The 23,474-nt window shown below is 43.0% G+C and overlaps 1 protein-coding gene across 2 annotated transcripts; it reads left to right on the forward strand.

The window, feature by feature from the left end:
* LOC124033621 (tripartite motif-containing protein 66-like) lies at window positions 1-23,474 on the forward strand. Of its 2 annotated transcripts, XM_046345727.1 has the most exons (20): window positions 1-206; window positions 501-657; window positions 9,428-9,544; window positions 9,617-9,690; window positions 10,472-10,685; window positions 13,074-13,203; window positions 13,498-13,614; window positions 13,931-14,045; window positions 14,448-14,594; window positions 14,774-14,891; window positions 15,042-15,853; window positions 17,725-17,940; window positions 18,570-18,717; window positions 19,171-19,249; window positions 19,339-19,528; window positions 19,775-20,790; window positions 21,044-21,176; window positions 21,357-21,431; window positions 21,532-21,684; window positions 21,899-23,474. In XM_046345727.1, exons 4-20 carry the CDS (start codon window positions 9,682-9,684, stop codon window positions 22,133-22,135), a joined length of 3,909 nt encoding a protein of 1,302 aa, XP_046201683.1. In that variant the 5' UTR covers window positions 1-206; window positions 501-657; window positions 9,428-9,544; window positions 9,617-9,681; the 3' UTR covers window positions 22,136-23,474. The 2 variants fall into 2 exon arrangements, with proteins under 2 accessions (XP_046201683.1, XP_046201682.1); XM_046345726.1 differs by lacking the exons at window positions 1-206; window positions 501-657 and adding an exon at window positions 806-931 and having other exon boundaries at window positions 9,428-9,690.

Below are 23,474 nucleotides of genomic sequence, written 5' to 3' on the forward strand. Positions count from 1 at the left end.
ATAATCTGTCAGATGTTCTGTGTTGAGCTGTGGGATGACAGAGCAAAGACGGTCATCTGAAAAATACCCGAAAAAACGATTGGGATGCAGTTATACATTAGACCAAAATAAGGGTATCCCTCACCATACGCCCATGCCGGTGGCTGACGTGCCCGATGCCTTCTAGTTTCGGTATTTTTGGTGGGCTAGGATGAATAACGGGTTGGGTAAGTTAAATATGATTAAAACAATAGCTTAACTGTACTGTCCTATCGTGATACTGTCCTGCATTGGTATTATGCTTGCACTGAGTTACCAGGCATGCACAACTGGCTTTTACGGTGGAACATTAAACATATCGACAGCATATTTTAAGCTTGAATAGATAGGAGAAATAGGTTAGTCATAATGTTATCGCAATAAAATGAATGTGAAATGTATGTGTTTGGGAAGATATTTTTTCAAAAATGCATTATGACAATAAGATTCACCGAAGATCAAATGTGTTCATTTGATTTCAGATGGGAAGTACCGTTTTTACCGAAGAAATAAACGCGTGTAAGTCTCACGATCAAACACGAGACTTTGTAACTCCAAAATATTTGAGCTGGACAAACGAGCGACATCCAATGGATCGAGAGGGGATAGCCTGCCGTATACGGTGATGATCAGGTTAAGGTAAAATCCACAAGCTTTGGTCATACTTGACTTGTGACAGCCCTTCACTATCGTAGGGTAGGCTTAGGTGAGCATATTCTGTATCGCAGTGAATATACCAGTAGCCTACAGTCCAATTCAAATTCGTAAACATGGTCATAATAATAATGTAGCCCGTCCTAGTACACTACGTGCGTACTGACACTGAAAGCAATTGTCTTCACATAACGGTAGTTGATATTGTCTGACTGAACCTTGTGGACGCACTGCCAAAGCGAAAGTTATTGCGTTTGAGGTATGTTATGAGCAACTATTGTGTTTTGTATCTTAAAACGATATTGTAATGCATGATCTTTTGGACAGCTTAAATACATGCGTAAATAATCGAATGGATTTAGGTGCGGCTCTGTTGACTATTGAGTAGCTCAAATTATGCGCATCCTCGGATACTGTATGTGAGCCAAGATTTCAGCAATGTCATTTAAACAACAAATCGATACCAGTTAGGTTACCATTATATTTTGATTACGACAGGGAATGCGTCAGTATAATTAGACTAGATTATGTTACACAATCTATCTGTGTAATTTTAAAGTCATTGATTCACCTGCTCCTTGTCTATCATGATGAAAATCAGATATTTGCACGTATCCTACTGGAATGATAGCCCAGCCATGTATCATAACTTGTTTTACTTTTAACAACTTGATATTTTATGGCTGAAACAACAGCAACCACGTTTGCATTCATTGTTCAGGCTCAGTACACAATTGATATACATGATGACAATGACAGGTTATCAGTGAGTGACATTGACCCCAGTTAAGTGTCAGTGTGGCCGATCTGTATAAAATAGAGCAATAATACAATCATTTCCCTACACATTGATTCCATATTGGGAAGTTTAAAAGATAAGTATGCAATTTCATAAAAAGAGAAATGCCTTGCAATTCATACCTGCAAATCCACATATTATAGCTCTTATTGCCACCAGAAACATGAACAAGCTGGGAAGTGTGTAGTCCCCCGAGCATACAGGGCCTCCCGAATGGCACAGTAGTCTAAGGTACTGCATCGCAGTGCAAGAGGCACCACAACAGACCCGCGTTCAATCTCGGGCTGTATTACAACCGGCCGGGATCGGGTGTCCCATAGGGCGGCGCACAATTGGCCCAGCGCTGTCCGGGTTAGGGGAGAGTTTAGACCGGGGGAAGCTTTAAAAGTAGGCCGTCATCGTAAATAAGAATTTGGTCTTAACTGACTTGCCTAGTTAAATAAAGGTTAAATAAAACAAAAATAATAATAATTCCAGGGGGGTGTTAGTGTAACACAGGGAGGTGTTAGTGAAACACAGGGAGGTGTTAGTGAAACACAGGGAGGTGTTAGTGTAACACAGGGAGGTGTTAGTGTAACACAGGGAGGTGTTAGTGAACACAGGGAGGTGTTAGTGAAACACAGGGAGGTGTTAGTGAAACACAGGGAGGTGTTAGTGAAACACAGGGAGGTGTTAGTGAAACACAGGGAGGTGTTAGTGAAACACAGGGAGGTGTTAGTGAAACACAGGGAGGTGTTAGTGAAACACAGGGAGGTGTTGCACTGCTATAAAGCTGTTATTGACAGACAGCCAGGTAGTGGTGCTCACATTCCTTCTCTTCAGGAAACACATAGCAGCTCTCAGAGAGCCCCTCAGCACTCATCATCACTCAATAGAAAGACCTAATACATGGATGGTGCATCAGGATTAGGGGTCATAATGTAAAGAAAAGTAGCCTAAACACATTCAGATACATACAGTGCCTTCAGAAAGTGTTTACACTCCTTGACTTTTTCCTAATTGTTTTGTGTGACAGCCTGAATTGAAAATTGATTACATTTAGATTTGTTTGTCAGTAGCCTACACATAATACCCTATAATGTCAAAGTGGAATTATGGTTTTAGACATTTTTACAAATGAACAAAAATGAAAAGATGAACTGCATTGAGTCAATAAGTATTCAAACCCTTTGTTATGGCAAAGCTAAATAGGTTTAGGAGAAAAAATGTGTTTAATAAGTCACATAATAAGTTGCATGATTTCTTAATGACTACCTCATCTTTGTACCCCAATACATACAATTATCTGTAAGGTCCTTCAGTGAATTTCAAACACAGATTCAACCACAAAGACCAGGGAGGTTTTTCAATGCCTCGCAAAGAAGGGCACCTATTGGAAGATGGGTATTAAAACTAAACAGACATTAAATATCCCTTTGAGCATGGTGAAGATATTAATTACACTTTGGATTGTGGATCAACACACTTAGTCACTACAATAATACAGGCGTCCTTAATAACTCAGTTGCTGGAGAGGAAGGAAACCGCTCAGGGATTTCACCATGAAGTCAATGGTGACTTTAAAACAGTTACAGAGTTTAATGGCTACGATAAGAGAAAACTGAGGATGGATAAACAACATTGATTCAGGACATAAAGTTAATTGCATTCCCAAATGTTTTGCAGTATTACTTTAGTGCCTTGTTGCAAACAGGATGCATGTTTTTGAATATTATTATTCTGTAAAGGCTTCCTTCTTTTCACTCTGTAATTTAGGTTAGTATTGTGGAGTAACTACAAAATGTTATGTTTGGGGCAAATCCAATATAACACATTACTGAGGACCACTGTCCATATTTCAAGCATAGTGGTGGCTGCATAACGTTACGGGTATGCTTGTAATTGTTAAGGACTGGGGATACAAAAGAAATAGACCACAAGGCAAAATCCTAGAGGAAAACCTGGTTCAGTCTGCTTTACACCAGACACTGGGAGATTAATTCACCTTTCAGCAGGATAATAACCTAAAACACAAGGCTACACTGGAGTTGCTTACCAAGAAGACAGTGAATGTTCTTAAGTGGCCAAGTTACAGTTTTGACTGAAATCTACTTGAAAGTCTTTGGCAACACCTGAAAATGGTTGTCTGGCAATGATCAACAACCAGTTTGACAGAGCTTAAATAATTTAAAAAAGAATAATGGGAAAATATTGCCCAATCAATCCAGTTGTGGAAAACTCTTAGAGACTTACCCAGACAGCCTCACAGCTGTAATCACTGTTAAATGTGCTTCTACAAAGTATTGACTCAGGGGTGTGAATACTTATGTTAATTAGATATTTATATATTTCATTTTCAATACATTTGCAAAAAATTCTAAAAACATGTTTTCACTTTGTCATTATGGGGTATTGTGTGTAGATGGATGAGAGAAAACAATCTATTTAATCCATTTTGAATTCAGACAGTAACACAACAAACTGTGAAATAAGTCAAGAGGTATGAATTCTCTCTGAAGGCACTGTTTCACTGTGTACATGGATTCACTATGCCTGATTTTGAGATTTTGAACAGAGGACCACAAGAGTACCTTCAGTGAGGAGAGTGCTCAAATGATTTCAATTATGCATATCTTTTATGATTTTTTTATAAGCTATTATCATTAATTCAATACGGATACATCTGTACCACAAGGCAGATTCCAAGGAAGCGTATTGAACACATTTTTCTCCTGTAGGCCATATAATGAGTTATGGACTTAAATACACTTTAAATGGGTTGCTGTGAATTTGACAGTAGCGTACAGGCAGCTCAGAGGCAAGTAAAGTTCTGTATTTCATATAACAGTATTATACTGTAATATACAGAATCATAGCAAGTAATGTGTAATGACACACAGTACAATACCGTAAAATCTACTGTAAAAAGAATACTGTAAAAAAGTAAATGCTACCGTAATCGAAAAATAATGAATGAATGGATGAATGAAATTAATTGAGGGAGGGGTTTGTATTTCACAGTATTATACAGTAATTACAAGAGATTGCAAACAGGTTGGCTGCTAGGTAAAGTGTTTACACATTACATTATATTCATGACTATTTTGTGTTTTATATCACTTACACTTCTAGAGGCCTTAACAAAGGCTTCCAAACTGGCAGCGACTACAGGGCCAAACAGACCATTAGGACATGGCAAAATGCTCAACCATTTAAGGTTTTGGACTTGCTGCCACTCCAATCTGTCCCCTATACAAATTGATGGGGCACTATAAGGAGTTAAATTAGTACCCTTCTCACTCATGGTTGAAACCAATATAGCCTATGACAAGGCATGCCTCAAAATACACTACATCACCAAACGTATGTGGACAGAGGGCGAACAATAATAATTTTATGAATCCATTTAACTGATGTGAATGCATAATTTTGATATCAGTGATGATGATGCAGTATTAATCTCTCAGTGTTCATATGAAAGCCTATTGTTAGTACATAATGAGAAGGTATTTATCTACAGTTACCGTTGAAGTCAGAAGTTTACATACACCTTAGGCAAATATATTTAAGCTCAGTTTTTCACAATTCCTGACATTTAATCTTAGTAAAAATTATATGTCTTAGGTCAGTTAGGATCACCACTTTATTTTAAGAATGTGAAATGTCAGAATAATAGTAGAGAGAATTATTTATTTCAGTCTTTATTTCTTTCATCACATTCCCAGTGGGTCAGAAGTTTACATACACTCAATTAGTATTTGGTAGCATTTCCTTTAAATTGGTCAAATGTTTTGGGTAGCTTTCCACAAGCTTCCCACAATAAATTGGGCGAATTGTGGCCCATTCCTCCTGACAGAGCTGGTGTAACTGAGTCAGGTTTGTAGGCCTCCTTGCTCGCATATGCTTTTTCAGTTCTGTCCACACATTTTCTATAGGATTGAGGTCAGGGCTTTATGATGGCCACTCCAATACCTTGACTTTGTTGTCCTTAAGCCATTTTGCCACAACTTTGGAAGAATGTTTGGGGTCATTGTCCATTTGGAAGACCCATTTGCGAGCAAGCTATAACTTCCCGACTGATGTCTTGAGATGTTGCTTCAATATATGCACCTAATTTTCCTCCTCATGATGCCATCTTTTTGTGAAGTGCACCAGTCCCTCCAGCAGCAAAGCACTTCCACACCATGATGCTGCCACCCCTGTGCTTCACGGTTGGGATGGTGTTCTTCGGCTTGCAAGCTTCCCCCATTTTCCTCCAAACATAATGATGGTCATTATGGCCAAACAGTTCTATTTTTGTTTCATCAGACCAGAGGACACTTCTCCAAAAGGTATGATCTTTGCCCCCATGTGCAGTTGCAAACTGTAGTCTGGCTTTTTTATGGTGGTTTTGGAGCAGTGGCTTCTTCCTTGCTGTGCGGCCTTTCAGGTTATGTCGATATAGGACTCGTTTTTCTGTGAATATAGATACTTTTGTACCTGTTTCCTCCACATCTTCACAAGGTCCTTTGCTGTTCTGGGATTGATTTGTACTTTTCGCACCAAAGTACGTTCATCTCTAGGAGACAGAACGCGTCTCCTTCCATGAGCCGTATGATGGCTGCGTGGTCCCATAGCGTTTATACTTGCGTACTATTGTTTGTACAGATGTACGTGGTACCTTCAGACTTTTGGAAATTGCTCCCAAGGATGATCTAGACTTGTGGAGGTCTACAATGTTTTTTCTGAGGTCTTGTCTGATTTCTTATGATTTATTTTGATTTTCTCATGATGTCAAGCAAAGAGGCACTGAGTTTGAAGGTAGGCCTTGAAATACATCCACATGGACACCTCCAATTGACTCAAATGATGTCAATTAGCCTATCATATGCTTCTAAAGCCATGACATACTTTTCTGGAATTTTCCAAGCTGTTTATAGGCACAGTCAACTTAGTGTATGTAAACTTCTGACCTACTGGAATTGTGATACAGTGAGTTATATGTGAAATAGTCTGTAAATTGTTGGAAAAATTACTTGTGTCATGCACAAGGTAGATGTCCTAACCGACTTGCCAAAACTACAGTTTGTTAACAAGAAATTTGTGGAGTGGTTAAAAAACAAGGTTTAATGACTCCAACCTAAGTGAATGTAAACTTCTGACTTCAACGGTATATATACCTTGTACCACAGCAGGCTGGTGACGCATTAATTGTGGACGACAGGCTCATGGATTAAGTGGAATGTATCAAATACATCAAACACATGTTTTCCATGTGTTTGATGCCATTACATTCACTCCGTTCCAGCCATCATTATGAGCCATCCTCCCCCTCATCCGCCTCAATTGTTATATACACTACATGACCAAAAGTATATGGACACCTGCTCGTCGAACATCTCATTCCAAAATCATTCATATGGAGTTGGTCCACCCTTTTCTGCTATAACTGCCTCCACTCTTCTGGGAAGGCTTTACACTAGATGTTGGAAAATTGCTGTGGGGTCTTGCTTCCATTCAGCCACAAGAGCCTTAGTGAGGTCAAGCATTGATGTTGGGTGATTAGGCCTGGCTCGCATTCAGCATTCCAATTCATCCCAAAGGTGTTCGATAGTCAAGTTTTTCCACACCGATCCAGACAAACCATTTCTGTATGGACCTCACTTTGTGCACAGGGGCATTGTCATGCTTAAACAAGAAAGGGCCTTCCCAAACTGTTGCCACAAAGTTGGAAGCAAAGAATCGTCTAGAACCTCATTGTATGCTGTAGCGTTAAGATTTCCTTTCACTGGAAATAAGGGGCCTAGCCCGAACCATAAAAAACAGCCCCAGACACTCCTCCTCCACCAAACTTTACATTTGGCACTATGCATTCAGGCAGGTAGCGTTCTCCTGGCATCCGCCAAACCCGGACTGCCAGATGGTGAAGGGTGATTCATCACTTCAGAGAATGCATTTCCACTGCTCCAGAGTCCAATTGCGTCGAGCTTTACCCCACTCCAGCCGGCATTGCGCATGGTGATCTTAGGCTTGTGTGTGGCTGCTTGTCCATGGAATCCCATTTCATGAAGCTCCCTACAAACAGTTATTATGCTGACATTGCTTCCAGAGGCAGTTTGTAACTCGGTAGTGAGTGTTGCAATCGAGGACAGATGATTTTTATGTGCTGCTCGCTTCAGCATCAGCTGTCCCGTTCTGTGAGCTTATGTGGCCTACCACTTCGCGGCTGTGCCATTGTTGCTCCTAGACCTTTCCAATTCACAAAAACAGCCCTTACAGTTGACCGGGGCAGCTCTAACAGGGCAGAAATTTGACAAACTGACTTGTTGGAAAGGTGGCATCCTATGACAGTGCCACGTTTAAAAGTCACTGAGCTCTTCAGTAAGGCCATTCTACTGCCAATGTTTGTCTATGGAGATTGCATGGCGGTGTGCTCAATTTTATACACCTCACAGCAAAGTGTGTGGCTGAAATAGCCAAATCCAGTAATTTGAAGGGGAGTCCACATACTGTTGTATATATAGTGTATGTTAATGAGCCAGAAACAACAATACCATTCACCCACTAGTGGTCAAAAGGTTTTTGGTGCTCCAAAGATATGGTACTGTTTTCTGTGGGGTGCAATTACAGTACCATTAGAAATACAGCAGTTCTTTCCCCGCCCACAACATATTCCCACAATGCACCATAATTTACAGTATGCTGCAGTAAAATGTTTCAGAGTATTGATAATACCCAAAATGACCTTATAATTTACAGTTTTCCATGACAGTGTACAGTACAGGGAGTGGTTGATGAGTTTGGCAGAGAAGTTATGAATATTTACAGTCACTATGTAGATAATTGTCTGATCAGGGAATTGATATTGGAGTGGTTATTCACTTGGATCCCATCACCTCAGTGTTAATGGATGTTACATAGGTGTGCTTTCAGGGGAGACATCACCAGTGAAGTTTCTATTATTGTGACATCTCTAGAGATGTCATGCTTTCAGGCTGCCTTTTATCCAGTACCAACCTCACTTAGCAGGGCAGGAGAGCTGTCCCTCACAGAGAGGTATAGTGCTAACACCTTTCTGGTTTAAAAGCAAAATGGGGAGTATGAAAGGGAAGGAGGGGGGTTTAAAAAGCAGGAGAGCTGAGTGAACAAGAGGCGGGGTCCGCTAGGTTTGACTAATTGTGTTTTAAAGTGGGTCTTTGAGCACACAATGGGGAATGGGATGGTTTTTAGCTCCCCTGTGAAGCACCAGAGGATGAGAAAGTTGTCAGATTTGTAGGTCAGACTGCAGGGGTTGGTGTTAGGCAGACTCAGAGCAGCAGCAATGATGGTGTTTTGATCTGGATTTCACATAGTGAGGGTGTCTTACTACTCTTTGCCACAACTCTTTCAGCATTACAGCAACGGGAGGAGTCATATTCCCCTTCTAATAGTGTCATTTTTTGCTGATACATTTTAAGACAGTTACAACATGATCCTCCTCTCTAGTGCTGTATATGGATTGTCTTTCCAGCCATGAAGTTAGTTTTGTTTCCTTGCAGTGTGCCATTCCTTCTCTTCTGCAATACTGTGATAAAGATAAAGCAGGAGTGTTTCCTACTCCCGTCTGGTGCTCATCAGAGCCTGACCCGGTTATGGTGTGCTACGTGAGCATGTGTAGCTCCAGAGGGACCTGTCCCCTCCTTGTGCTGATACAGGGATGTAGAAGGAGGTCACCAGCAGCCCACCACAACCCAGCCCACCACAGCCCATCCCATCCCAGGCTGCTCCACTCCCGTTTGCAGTGCTTACTATTCCCTCTAACATTGTAGGTCATTCGGCCTCTCCTTCCATTTTGGGAAGGGCTTCCGGGGATATTTCGTCCTAGAAAAAAAATAATTATCGTATCTCCCTAATTCCCAATTATTATGCACAGGCTTATTTAAGAAAAAGGATTATGTTTTTTTGTGTGATAGAGAGGATGGATTTGAATTTGACACTCCTCCCCTTCTGTTCTGTTAGGAGTCCTACACACAGATGAACCAGGCGAGGAGAGGAGAGGAGAGCTCAGCACGCAGGCTGTCATGTAAGCCGTATTCTCTGGGGCCACCTCTCGGTGCACGCTGCTTCCTGCCGCAGGTAAAAGCGTCAGTGTGAGTGCTGCTGTGCTGTGTGTGAGCGTCAGACTGTGCTGTCCTCTCCCTCCCACAGCGAGCGCAGCTCTGCTGGGTACCAGCTCCACCGTTCACCAGAGGACACATTACCCCACTGCTGACATGGAGAAGGTAAGGCGTTCAACGTTCTATTCCTATGACACGGCTGACATTACCTCAACTCTCTTTTTTCCCCACAAGCAGATTTTCTATTCTACTATTGTTTGTGCCTCTGTGTGTAGAGGCAATTGCAGAAATAGAATGAATGTATATGCGTGGACGTATTATGTGCTTTCTTAGCCCGAGGGTATTCAGACTCTCTCAAGTCTTTGATGTGCTTCAGTGTATTTCTAACGAAGTGAATATGAATATTTTTCCAAATAACTCTGAGGAGATAATGTTAACTGTTAACTGTAATGTGATGAGGATGAAGAGGTACACAACATGTTCTAAAAGAAGAAAGGATAATCCTGTGGAATTGGCATGACTTCAGTATGACCTGTTTTGTTATATTGTTGCAGCTGTATTTTGATATGGGATTTCAGTACATTTGATTTGAATGTGCACTTCATTCTGTGCTACTAGTTGTCTTTAAGCTGCATTAAAAGGGAAATGAATCAGCTGGTTGAGCAGCTTGTGTCTGTGACTCTCAACATGGCTTCATTTAGAGGAACTTGATCGAATGCATCTGACATTCTCTGGGAATAGCTCAGAATGTGTGAGCATCGACACAAGTGACCACTCTGAGGAGTGTGATTTAGCCCAAAGTACAGAGGGAGGTAACACTAATACTTCTGACATATGTCACCCCATCTTTATATCAGACGACCTTGTTGTTTTGTGTGTGTGTGCTTGTGTGTGTGTGTGCTTGGTGTGTGTCAATATATGACTAGTCTTCTCTTGTCTGTGGCAGCGTTGCGCAGAGTGCCCAGAGCCCAGGCTAGCCCAGAGCCTGTGTACATTCTGCAACAAGTGGCTGTGCTACCAGTGTACAGACATGCACCAGCACCAGAAAGCCACCCCTCAGTGCTCAGAACTGCACCAACACCAGAAGCCCACTACCCAATGTGTCGACCTGCACCAGAGGGACCAGATGCCCCCCAGCTCCCTGCCTCCACCCGAACCAGGCAAGCATCTCTCTGTCCCAGACAGGTTCCCCCATCCCTCACGGCCTCTCCAGTCTCCACATCCGAGTGTCTCTGGCCGGTTGGGTGGAGATGGGCTTCGTTTCCCCGGGGTCGTCATCAGACCTCTTTGTGTTTCTTTGTTTCAACTTTTCCCATGTCTGTTTGTTAATCATGTCTCAGTAGGAATGATTGTGATTAATTATTGCATGCAGCCTGTAATGGTTGGTGGTACAGTAATGGTTCCTGCAGACCCTTATGTATTACAATTCCTTTTATCATGTGGCCCACATTCAGAAAGTGAACTCTGAGAATGATACTATTTTTGTAGCAACAGTGTTATATATTTTGTGGATGCTGAAAAGTATGTTTCTAGGTCTCTTCTCTTGGATGCTAAAAGGCGAAGTCATACTGTAACTCTGTGATCACATCTCACCTCTATTGCCACCTCTTAAGTGTTGCTGTCTTAGTGTGTCAGTGTTTTGTTTTGGTGTTTTGGTGAGAACATCAGTTTGAAGTGTTGCGGGTGAGAAAGCGTAGCTCTGCAGGCAGGATGTGGTCACTCAGCACTTAGCACCGGGGCTGTGCTATGCAGTGTACAGTAGGCCTTGTGGAGAGCATTGTGCAAAAGGCACTGCTCATTGGAGTGGTGTGTCCAGCAGAGTGCAGTAGGGTTGTGTTCAGCGGATAGCTATGTTCAGCTGAGACTTTAGTCAGGCTCTCTGGGCCTGTGTGCAGCAGTTTGCAGTGATGTGCTTGTTATGTTATAGGGTTGTGTTGAGCGCTTTACTGTTCTGTTGAGTCAGTGTTTAGTTGACTGTACTAACTAGGGCCATGCTTAGCTGTGTGTGTGTGTGTGTGTGTGTGTGTGTGTGTGTGTGTGTGTGTGTGTGTGTGTGTGTGTGTGTGTGTGTGTGTGTGTGTGTGTGTGTGTGTGTGTGTGTGTGTGTGTGTGTGTGTGTGTGTGTGTGTGTGTGTGTGTGTGTGCAGCAGCAGTTCTGTGTATTGTTGGGGGCTGTGTTTACTCATCGTGACACTGTGGTCTCTATCATGTTGTGATCTGTTTCCTGCCCCTTCTGGTGTGTGCGTTTATGTGTGTGTGTGTGTTTGTGTGTGTGTATGCGTGTGTGTCTGTGACTGTGGGAAAACCTTCTGAATCACCCCAGAGTATAGACATAGGACCAACTTTAATGTGTACAGTGGATAGCCATCTGAACATCACCCAGTCTTCTCAGTCAACCGCTCATAACAATGCTTAGGCCTGCTCCGAGTGCAGTGCACACAGTTTCATGACACAATCATTACCCAAGAGGGGAAATCAACACCAGCATCAGGATACAAAAATTTGTTGTTATTGTTCTCAAAAGTCAATTAAAGGCTTCAGTCAATTTGGGTCCAGTTTGGAAGTAAATAAACTAATGCCACTTGGTGATTGCTTGGACTCCGTTCCAAATGATACTCTATTATTACATAGTGCACTACTTTTGGCCAGAGCCCTATAGGGAACAGGTGCTAATTGGGATACAACCTTAGTGTGAGGAAGTGATAACTTTGGGCAGGAAGTCTCATATATACTGCATAAGAATCACATTTCCAGCTATTTATACAGATAATTTGCATAGAGTAGAAACTCTCATTACATTGCAAATCAAATGACTAATGCTGCATTTATTTTTAAAACATGGCCGTTTATGCATGCACACATGAAAGTCATTTGTTCTCTAGCAGCATTTGTTACTGTCTACATCCTGCGGTGTGAAGGTTTTGTTTGATTCTTCAAAAGCCAACCGAACTAAGTTATTAATCTAGATTGGCACTGGTCTTTAATTTCTCCGTTCAAAGACCTTCTCTCTCTGCCCTATTTTCCATCTGTCTACCCATTATTTAAGCCCAGAAATATTTACTAGATTTAAAGGATGCCATATTTCCCCAGCCTAAAATAGTTTTGGAATGATGATGATACTGAATGACTCATGTAATGCATGTTAACTTGAGGCCAATATCACATTCAATGTATTTTTCAACTCTAAAATAGTAGAGTGAGATTGCAGATAACATTTGAAACTAAATTAAACAAAACACAACAGGAAACATTCAGAAAAATAGTAATTTGTCTTGTAGATTGATTTAAAAATAGAATAAAACGTTGATGTACATAAACGGTGTGCTGCCAGACATGAATGTTATGCAGTGGCCCTATAGTAGGCCACTTTTGTTTACATGATGTGTCCTTGAACATTTGTTTGCAAGATATATCTTTGTGCATTTAGTGAATAAATGTACAGCACCAATTCCTCCCAATACCTTTAGTTGTATGTGTGAATTGCTTGTTTAGTCCTTCTCTGTGGTAATGCTATGCTTCTCTCCCCCCTCCCCCTCTCTGCCCGGCAGGCCCTGGCTTGTGTGGCCGCCCCCTCCTCATGTGCCACTCTCACAGACAAGAGCCCTTGGAGCTTTTCTGCGAGTCCTGTGACCTCATGTGCTGCAGCAGCTGTCACCTGTCCGCCCACAAGAACCACAGGTCAGTCCTTAGACACGGCACAAGGGCATTACAGTGAGGGGCTAACAGCAGGTTAAAAACCTCCTGCATTGTGTCTGGTGCATATCTTCAACCAACCTAATTCTAATTCAGTCCATATGATACATTGCCCTGTTGCCTGTGATTTTGCAGTGCATTAGTGGTCCCAATAGTCCCTAAAGTCATACAGTAACTATCCCTCAAGGAGATGCTTGAAATGAAAGGGTGTAAAGTGGTGAGGTTAAGTGGTGTTTCTATTGTATTATTTGACCCACTGTGATATCTGTTTTTCCTCAGGCTGGTGCACATAGGAAAGGCCCTGCAGGACCAACAGTGGCAGTTTGAGAGCCTGATGGCTCAGGTGGAGGAGAGGAGGTCTGCAGTGGAGAGCACAGCCAAACAGATAGAGGACAGGTAAGCTCCGCTTGTAAAATACATTACTGACAGATGTGTAGAATGATCAGGAGTATACACTGATCTCATAAAGCAAGTGTAAAGCCAACATCTGGTGGTCTCAGAAACCTGGCTCAAATTTACCAGAGCAATGTTGACGACATGCATATGTCCTCTCAAAGATCATATACAATACACTCTCCAACTCTGAATGAAATACCCATCTAACATATGTAAAGCATCCAAGTGCAATAAAGCACTTATACACCACAATCCATCAACTGTTTTGGTTTCTCTGTCAGTAATCAGAATGTCACTTTCTCGGTGTTCCTCTCAGGCTGCACGGTGTAAAGGTCACGCAGAGGAAGGCTGAGAACCAGATTAAAATGGCAAAGATGATTATGATGAATGAGCTGAACAAACGGGCCAACCTATTAATAGAGCAACTGGAGGTAATGACTCTCTCTCTCCCCTCAGTCTCAATGTTTTCAGGGGCATTCATCTCCAGTGTCTAGCTGACCATGAAGTACATGTTCCTAATCAGGAGCGCTCCCAACATTATCTAATCAGTTCTGACCGCTCGCAATGGAGAGGCAATAATGATCTGTCAAAAAAGCAGGGATCTTAGGAATGACATCCGGCGAAAAACAAGCCATTGATTAGCCCCTCTCTTTCCATCTGTAATTCACTCTCTCCGTGCCAGCAATTACACGTGAGCATGTTTCTGTCTGCCTCTGTGTGTGTGTGTGTGTGTGTGTGTGTGTGTGTGTGTGTGTGTGTGTGTGTGTGTGTGTGTGTGTGTGTGTGTGTGTGTGTGTGTGTGTGTGTGTGTGTGTGTGTGTGTGTGTGTGTAGAAGATCTCGGAGGACTTCCAGCGGCGTCTGGAGGACCAGCTGCAGGGGGCGATAGAGATGTGCAGCCAGCTGGACCACGTGCAGAACTTCATCAGCTGGGCAACGGCCCACCACCTCAAGAACCCACTGCTCCTCAGCAGGGAGCTGGTAGGTCTGAAGGGACAGAAGGGTGGGCTTGCGGGTCAAACACAAGGCCATTTTTTTTGCCGCTTGTAAAATGCAAGGCCATTTTCTAGTCTCATTTACAAACAGAGAAATACATTTTTTTGGAGTTGATTATGGAAAAAATTAATTTGGGCTTTTACATTACGCCTGTCCTCCTTTAGATTTCTCTCCAGATGCAGCGCCTGCTTGAACCCCCACTACACTCAGACGCCTGGCTCCCTGTGAAGATCAAGTTCAACTGGGATGCCAGCTACTGGACTAAGCAGATCTCAACTTTGGGTAAACTAAGGCTTAAAGGACTTGGCTGCAGTAGCTTGGCTGCAGTGGTTGTAAACTAGTTGTATGTAATTATTGAAAGTGTTGCATTTAATGCCGTCCTACTGGATACCTGGCCTTATTCCTAAACTACAAGTATCTCGGTTGTTCTAGGTCAGCTCACTGCCGAGGGGGGAAATCGCTCCTACTCTGAGGGTGTGGCCTTCCCCAGCATCCTGAGGCCCCAGCCTATCACCTGCCTGTCCCTGCCATCTGTGTGCCATGGAGGGCGGGACCAGGGCTGTGCCTTCCAGGCCTGCTGTCAGTCCCAGATGTGCTGCCTCCACTGCATACCCCCACAGCCAGCTGTGCAGCTGGACAAGACCCAGCGGGAACCCAACTCCTACTCCGCCAGGTGTGCCCAGTCCACCCTCAGCTCTCCCTCCCTGGCCCTGCACCAGAGTCAGCTGCTGAGGTGCTGGGGCCCTGACAGTCCTCCAGGTCCACCAGCTGTGGTGCCCTCCTCCATGCAGTGTCCCCAACAGCAAGAGCATCTCGCGGCTGCTGACCCAGGCTTGCTCAGCTCCAGCTCCAACAGTAGAGGTCTTGGACTTCAGCCCCCAGCCACAGCCCTCTACCAGCCTCAGATTCAGCCACTTCCTGAAACTCATGCACAGCCAGCCACAGATGGGGCCAGGGAAGGCCAGGTCCAGCAGGCTAGCAGAGAGGGAGAGCAGACTCCTGGGCAGCCAGCTGTGGACAGAGAGGTGTTGACAGAGCAGATCCAGGAGGGGAGCAGGGAGAAGACACATGTACAGACAGGGGTGGACAGAGAGGTGCTGACAGAAGGGATCCAGCAGGAACTGCAGCAGCAACAGCAGCAGCTCCTGTCTCCCCTAGTGGCCGAACTGACAGTGGAGCAGCAGGAGGCAGAGCAGCAGGAGGCCAGGACTACACATCCATCCAGAGACTGCAGAGATGGCAGGGTGAGTTGACCAAAACATCCATATCAACTTAGTAAAGCTGTCCATGTTTGCTCAGCGATAGTGCACTTTTGGCCCACGTTGGAGTTCCCCCATTGTTGTCTGTTGACCAGAGAGTTATATAGGTCCCACAGCCTAATTTTTCTTTCACTCTGTTGACTCCCCAGTTGTCACACTTGTCCCTCCTCATTCTCTATGGCCTTATAGACCTCACCACACACTCTGAGCTGAGAGGTGTCAAAACACACGGCCTTGCTCACAAACACCTCTTAGACTAACAGTAGCACACATGCCTCAGCCCTGCCTCGCTTCTGGCCAAGCACACATACACGCACACACAAACCACAGGTCACACACCTGTCCTGAGGAGAATAGTGCAAGGTACAGCCATTGTTTCACTTCGGTTGTGCATTATGGCAGAATAAAAAGCCAATGGGTTGAGGGAAGGCTGGATCCAGTAAATTAGTTTCATGGTGTCATAATTGAAGCTCAAAGTACATTGTACCGCAGGGAGCTTCGCATTATTGCAAGTCTTAAACCCAGGCTGACAGCAGTATTTCCTGTCTCAATATCTACATACAGCGGATATTGAAAAAATTCTGGCAATAACTTTGCTTACACCAAATTATCAGTCACAGTGGTTGACAGCTGCCCTGAAAACAGATGGTGCTACAGAAACCTGACTGGCTTCCATTTGAAGAAGGGACTATGCTTAAGAAAGAGGCACACTAACACAATCAAAGCACCAGCTATACTGAAATATATAAAAAAATACTTAAGTGCAGCATTGCAGTAAAGCTAAAAAAAGATTCTACTGTTTATTATTAGTACCCTTGGTACCAGGGATTGAGCAACCGAATGATCACCGATCAAAAATGTTCCTCCTGCATGATTACAACAACAGAGGCACATGATTTCCGCCTTGCCAAGACACAGTGAGTGAAAGTGAGAAGAAAAAGCGCTTGGGCACAGCCACATACGTACTTAACCTGGTAATAATGAGACACTTGGGGAATTGGTGGAGCTGGGAGGTTGATTTCAGCTCTGGGTACACTTCTCTCAGATACATCCCTGTCTTCTGTCTCGCTCCCTCTTCCTCTAGAAGAGGATTATAGCTTTTTTCTCCACATTTAGACTCCTTCACACCTCTCCTCGGGGCGCGGATCAGGTAAGTGTTTTAACCGAGTGGTAATTATGAGCACATGCTCTGTGTCAGCTGGTCTAAGTCTCCATGGTGTGTGGCGCGCTGTGAGAAATAAGACAGAGAAAAAAAGGGAGGGAAGGAGAGGTGAGAGGAAGAGGAGGGGTGAGAGGAAGAGGAGGGGTGCTGAGACACAGGCTGGTGCTCGAGCTTTGTCAGGCGTATGGCTGCATTAGCACAGGGACACAGTTGCTGGGGGCTTTTTGTAAAACTCACATTAGTGAAATGATGATGAGAGGAGGAGACCAATCGAGGAGAGACAGAAAGAGAGTCTAATCTGTGATGTGCTAATGCCGCTTATTCAAAGGAGCCTAGCTAACGCACTTCTGATGGTGGATTTACATACAATAATTGGTGTTGTAACTAAGCCCTTCATTATCAGTAGAATAACGGTGTTGTGAGCAGTTGTGTGGGCCATCTCTCGCTGAAATGAATGGGCTTGCAGCGATTGCCTTATTTTTAATCAGACAGGCAGAGCTCACAGAATGGATTCTGAGTGGCGTCCTTCGTGCGTGCATGTGATACTGAAGGTTGTTCCACCACACACCTTCCACCACCGCACAGTCTCTCTGTTGCTATGACATGAATAGATGCACATGTGTTGTATGATGCTCAGTCAGCAACAGTAGAGTGTGCTGATGCGGTCTGCCTTCGTGTTTCTGTGTTCTGACAGAGATCCACTTCACTGGAGATGTCTGTGACGACCCATGGGTTCAGTGTTGATGCTCAGAGCAGCAGGCCCAGCACACTGTGTGGGAGGAAGAGTCGATCCCAGAGCATCCCACCAGAACTGGCAGGCCCCTCCAGCAGCCCCTCCACAGACAGGCCCCCGGGGGCCACCCACAGCCTAGCAACAGCAGCCGTGGAACGGGGACGCATGGCAGGCCAGGTAACCTATTAATAAACAGAGACCTGCAGCCACAGAGATCCTATAATTAATGTAATTCTATACAAAGAAAATAACATTGTACAATAAAACAATATTCCAAAAAATAGTTATTTTAAGGCGCAGTCTCAGCAGTTTTGGATTTGATTTTGGCTGTCAGACTTAAAACCTTGTTCTTGTTTCACACATGACAATGTCAATTCTTTGCAGAGGGTAAAAGACATTTCCAAAAAAAACGAATTGATGCAGCAATGAGTCCATTTGCTTTTTTTTGCAAACAAATTGGACAAAGTTGCTAGTGTTGCTGTTTAAAGGTACATTTATCTGATGACAGATGTATTATTTTAATTGCATTCCAACAAAATTAACTTTTTGGGTCAATCAGATTCCAGGTTTACGCGGCAAAGCCTTGTCTTGTTTTTGTCACTGCAGTTGACTTTGTAGCATGATATAGTACAATACCCATAATATTTTGTAACGATATTTGGTTTATCTTACTAAACACATTCCTAAAGCTAACACTAAGGTGTCCCTCCTCCTTATTCTTACAGACTTTGGATGTAAAATATGGTTGGTGTCATTGCTTGATATAGTAGTTGATGTTGATTATGACTGATTCCCCCCCTAATCAGGGTTTCATGGATCTCAGGCGGAGGAGGCTGTCTTCTGATGGAGTGATACGATCTGTGGCCTCCTTGGAGAGATCCTTAGCCACTCTTCCCTCCAGAGGCCAGCCCAACCTACGCCTATCGCCTTTGACCATCTACAAGACAGAGCCTGGTACTGAGCCACTTAACTTCCAAATATTATACATTTATCATTTATTTATTATTATACAATATACATTTCTCAGAGGATTTATTTATTTATGTATACACTATATACTGCAATTCAGATCTAGCTGGCAATATTGGACACCATGGCAATAATAAACCTCTCTCTCTCTCTCTCTCTCTCTCTCTCTCTCTCTCTCTCTCTCTCTCTCTCTCTCTCTCTCTCTATATATATATATATATATATATATATATATATATATATATATATATATATTTTATATATATATATTTATAACTGTCGATAAATATGTTCTGATTATGTAGTAACAATATGCTCTCATATGAACACATGACCACTGAGAGATGTATACAGTATCATCATCACTATTATCCAAATTCTGCTTTCACATCAGTTAAATGGATTCATCAAATGATTATTATTTCTGCTGTTTACCAGATTATGTTTATGCATATGATGAGACTGGGCATGACGTCAAAGGAAAATGCAGAATACCAAGAAAGACTCCAGACAACAGGTACGTTCTATTAAAGCATCATTAAAAAATTATCAAAAATGGAAAAGCTACAGTTATGTTGCTTCACCACTTCCCTCTTCATGCATCAGTGACAGAGAGGTTCAGAAGGAACCTGGGAATTCCAGTTCCAAGGTTCCAGTGGTGTGTTTGGAAAGGCTGAAGATCCTGGTGTCTCGGATCCCACCACAGGGGCGGCGACAGAGTGACCCTCTGCCAGACACTGCAACAGAAAGGACCGGACTTGTTCCACAGAGGGGAAGGAAGGACAAGATGACTGAGGTAGGCTCCACTAAAACATTGTGAACTCTCTTCTCTTCCAGAAAGTCTATGATGTCAGATTATATTAATTTCATAACCACAATAAACATTATGTCTGAACTAGTTTTGTCCACCAGCTGGTTCTTATAAGCGGCAGCAATTAGCCCAGAGAAGAGGCTAGGTCTGAACTAAATTGCTATGTGTTTCAGATCAGGGTATAATACTACTGGCATGTTCTAAATGTCAAACTCTGTACTTTCTCTACAGGGAATATCAAAAGAAGCCAAGGTCGCAATGGTCAGCCCGTCTCTGGATAAACAATACTCAGAGAGACACACTATCAATCAATCTCTCCCACCTCCAGTAATTAATGATTGGCCTGAGCATGGAAGACACAGTCCTCACAAAGAGCTCACACTGCAAGTACCCGCCACTGATCTTGTATCACCTCCACCTTTCTCTGCACCTGACCTTGACTCTGACTCAGATCCCAGGTCAATCTCAGAAATAGTTTCTGACCCGGAACTGGACTCGGACCCACAACCAGAATCAGATCCCCAGCAAGAGTCTGATCCACCAGCTGAGTCTGCATCAGAGGCTGATCTGGAATCAGTTGCTGATGAGGAATCTCCTGATGAGGCTGCTACAGAATCAGAACCTAGTGTGGAATCAGAACCTAGTGTGGAATCAGAACCTAGAGTGGAATCAGAAGGTAGTGAAGAATCAGAGAATGGTTTAGAATCAGAGAATGGTGAATACCTGGATGCTGATGCGGAATCAGAGGCTGATATGGAATCAGACCTCCAACCTGACCCTGGTTCAGACCCCCGTTTTCCATCTGAAACACGTCCGGGATTAGATTCAGACCTGGAATCAAACAATGCACAACCCCCTGAATCACAAGGGTCTGTAGAATCTGGACCAGATCTTGAATCGGAGCCAGACTCAGCCACTGACCCAGCCTCTATCACTCCTGACCCAGCCTCTCTAAGTCCTGAACCAGGAGTGGAGTCCTCTCCAGCCCAGAGGTCCCTGCATGCAGACCCTGGCCCACAGATGCATTGTGAAGGAGCTGAGCAGGTCCTGCCTGGGGCAGAGACCATTGAGATGCAGATGCATTGTGAAGGAGCCGAGCAGGTCCTGCCTGGGGCAGAGACCATGGAGATAGAGAGTGAAGACTTCTGTGCCGTGTGTCTGATCGGAGGAGACCTTCTATGCTGTGACCGCTGTCCCAAAGTCTTCCACCTGTCCTGCCATGTGCCTGCTCTCCTCAGCTTCCCCACGTAAGTCATCTAATCACCATAAGCCATAGCCTGTGTCCCAAATGGCATCCGATTCCCTATATAATGCATTACTTTTGACCAGGGCTCATAGGGCTCATTGGGCTCATAGGGCTCTGGTCAAAAGTAATGCACTATACAGAGAATAGGGGGCCATTTGGGACACCTCATTTCTCTCATCCATAAGTCTTGTCTACACTACTGCTCTGTGGTTGAGGATAACCAATGTCTGCCTCTGTGTCCTCTCCTACTTCAGGGGTGACTGGGTGTGTACCTTCTGCAGAGATATCCAACAGCCAGAGGTGGAGTATGACTGTGAGAACCAGAAGCTGGCTACAGAATGTTCAGGAAAGCCATTGCCTCATGGGCTCTCTGCTTGTGACCAGAGAGTAAGTATTATTCTTCATTATGAAAATTTGAATCAACTTACACTGGACAACATATTACTGGCAATGACCCATCAGTAGTGTCAAGGAGGGCCCAATGTCTTCTGTAAGTGGGGTTTCACACCTACTAGTTACAGTAAATGTTATTTATCGTAAGAAATCAATGTTGTCCCCCCTATGTAGAAATGTGAGAGGTTGACTCTGTTGATCTGCAGCAACATGCTAAGTGCTCCCTTCCATGAGCCGGTCAGTCCACTGGTAAGTGATCCCAATCTTATTATTATTCAACATGTTAGTATTCCCAATACTCCCCAAAAACACAGTGATCTGGTTTAATAAAACATGTTTTGAAACCTAGGCTCGCCACTACTACCAGATAATCAAAAGGCCCATGGATCTGTCTGTGATCAGGGCCAAACTCAGCAAGAGGAGCACTCACCACTACTATTCACCTGAGGAGTTTGTGGCTGATGTCTCCCTCATGTTCAGGAACTGTGCAAAGTTCAATTATGTAAGTGATATAGATTAATAATAATATTTTAGTGATAGAGGTTAAACTGTATATATTGACCACTGTTTCAGTGCTATATTGCAAATGCATATTTTATTGTATCATTTACATTATTAAATGTCTCACAATGCAATTGTAAGTACTGATCCGGGTCACGGTAGTAAAACCTGAGATGAGCTGTGTTTCATTTGTGGTTTCTCTGTCTGTCCTCCAGCCGGACTCAGAGGTGGCCCAGGCAGGTCGCAGCCTGGAGATGTTTTTCAGCTCCAGACTCAGGGAAGTGTTCCCAGACAGGGCCTTCCCTGCAGCCGAGGATGACTCCGACAGCGATGAGTATGACGAGGTGTACAGAGCAGCTGAGGGAGGCTTCCCCTGGCCAGAGAAGAGAGAGCAGTGTCACAGGAAGAGGAAGAGGAGGCACTCTCTCAGCTGGAGGAAGCATAACTTCTAGTTGTAGGAAGTGGAGCAGAGCATATCACTGGCTATTTTGAAGGACAGTATGACATGATATTGCACTGGACGTTTCCATCCAAGAGAGGAAGCTGAGTTTTTATGAAGGGATTGTATGTACATATTTACATTTTGAGAATTGTACTTCTTCATTATAAAGGTTATCTGCTCTTAATTTGGCCTGATATTTGTGTCAAATATTATTGTATAACTATAATCTGACATACATCTTTATACTTATTATGCCTTTATAAACTGCGTTTCTGGTATTTGTTTTTTGATTCAGATATATTTGGAGATTCTACCTATATATGTAGATTCTCCATCATATACAGCAAAACCTATAAGGTCAGTATTAATACATGGTAAACATATTTATAAATGTTAAACTCTACATTATCTTGTTTTATATATTAACATTGAGTGTTTTTAGTGGCTAAATGATTGCAGGCAATTAGTAAATACAGACTATTAATGTTAATATTTCTGTCTTGCATTTTATATTTATATATATGTATCTCTGTCCTATATGCACTTAAAGTACAGTATAGAACGTTATATACACCTACCTTTTTATACTGTAATGATTTGAGTGACTGACAGAGGGCGCCCTAGCAGCAATGACTGAGCACAAAGGAAAAGGTTAAGTTCATATTGAACCAAGGAAGTATTCAAAGAAGATTAAGATAAATATAAAAATGAACATACCTTTAGTTGAAATTGCCACAATAGTATTGCAAGGCACGTATGCTTTAGATTTGCATTTATTAAATCGTAATGAAATTATACTTCATTAGTATAAGGCCAGTATTAGTAATGATTATTTCTCAGGCTTAATGGGAGTGGGAGGTATTTGATCCAGTGTGAATAAGTAGAAAGACCTAGCGAAGTTAAGAGTGACTTAAGAGGAATGTTATGTTAGTTCAACTTTCTGTAGTTTCTATGTAGAATGTACATGTGAGTTTTTCATTTATGTAAAATGGCTGCTGCAATACGGTAGAGCTGGCTGTATTTTTTTAAAGGTTGCTGCAAAATAATAGCTTAAATTAACTGTCGGATCAAGCTAAGTTTGCTATTTGAATAAACAAACGGACTTAAAACGATTGTAGGTATTTTTTCTCGGTAGTATTTCATTTGGACTTTTCAATATGGAAGATCTCTGCTTCCATCTCTAATATTGATTCCTAAAAGCTACAAAGACCCTTTTAGAGTTAGCTGGTATCAAGAAATGTCCATTTAATAAATAACATTTCAAGAGAAAAGTGCTCTATTTGAAACGGTCCTTGCTATTCTTCTACGTTTCCTTTTGATTCCTCATTTCTATTCTGTCTGAAGTTATT

This window comes from Oncorhynchus gorbuscha, linkage group LG04, assembly GCF_021184085.1.
Source record: "Oncorhynchus gorbuscha isolate QuinsamMale2020 ecotype Even-year linkage group LG04, OgorEven_v1.0, whole genome shotgun sequence".
Classification (NCBI taxonomy): domain Eukaryota; kingdom Metazoa; phylum Chordata; class Actinopteri; order Salmoniformes; family Salmonidae; genus Oncorhynchus; species Oncorhynchus gorbuscha.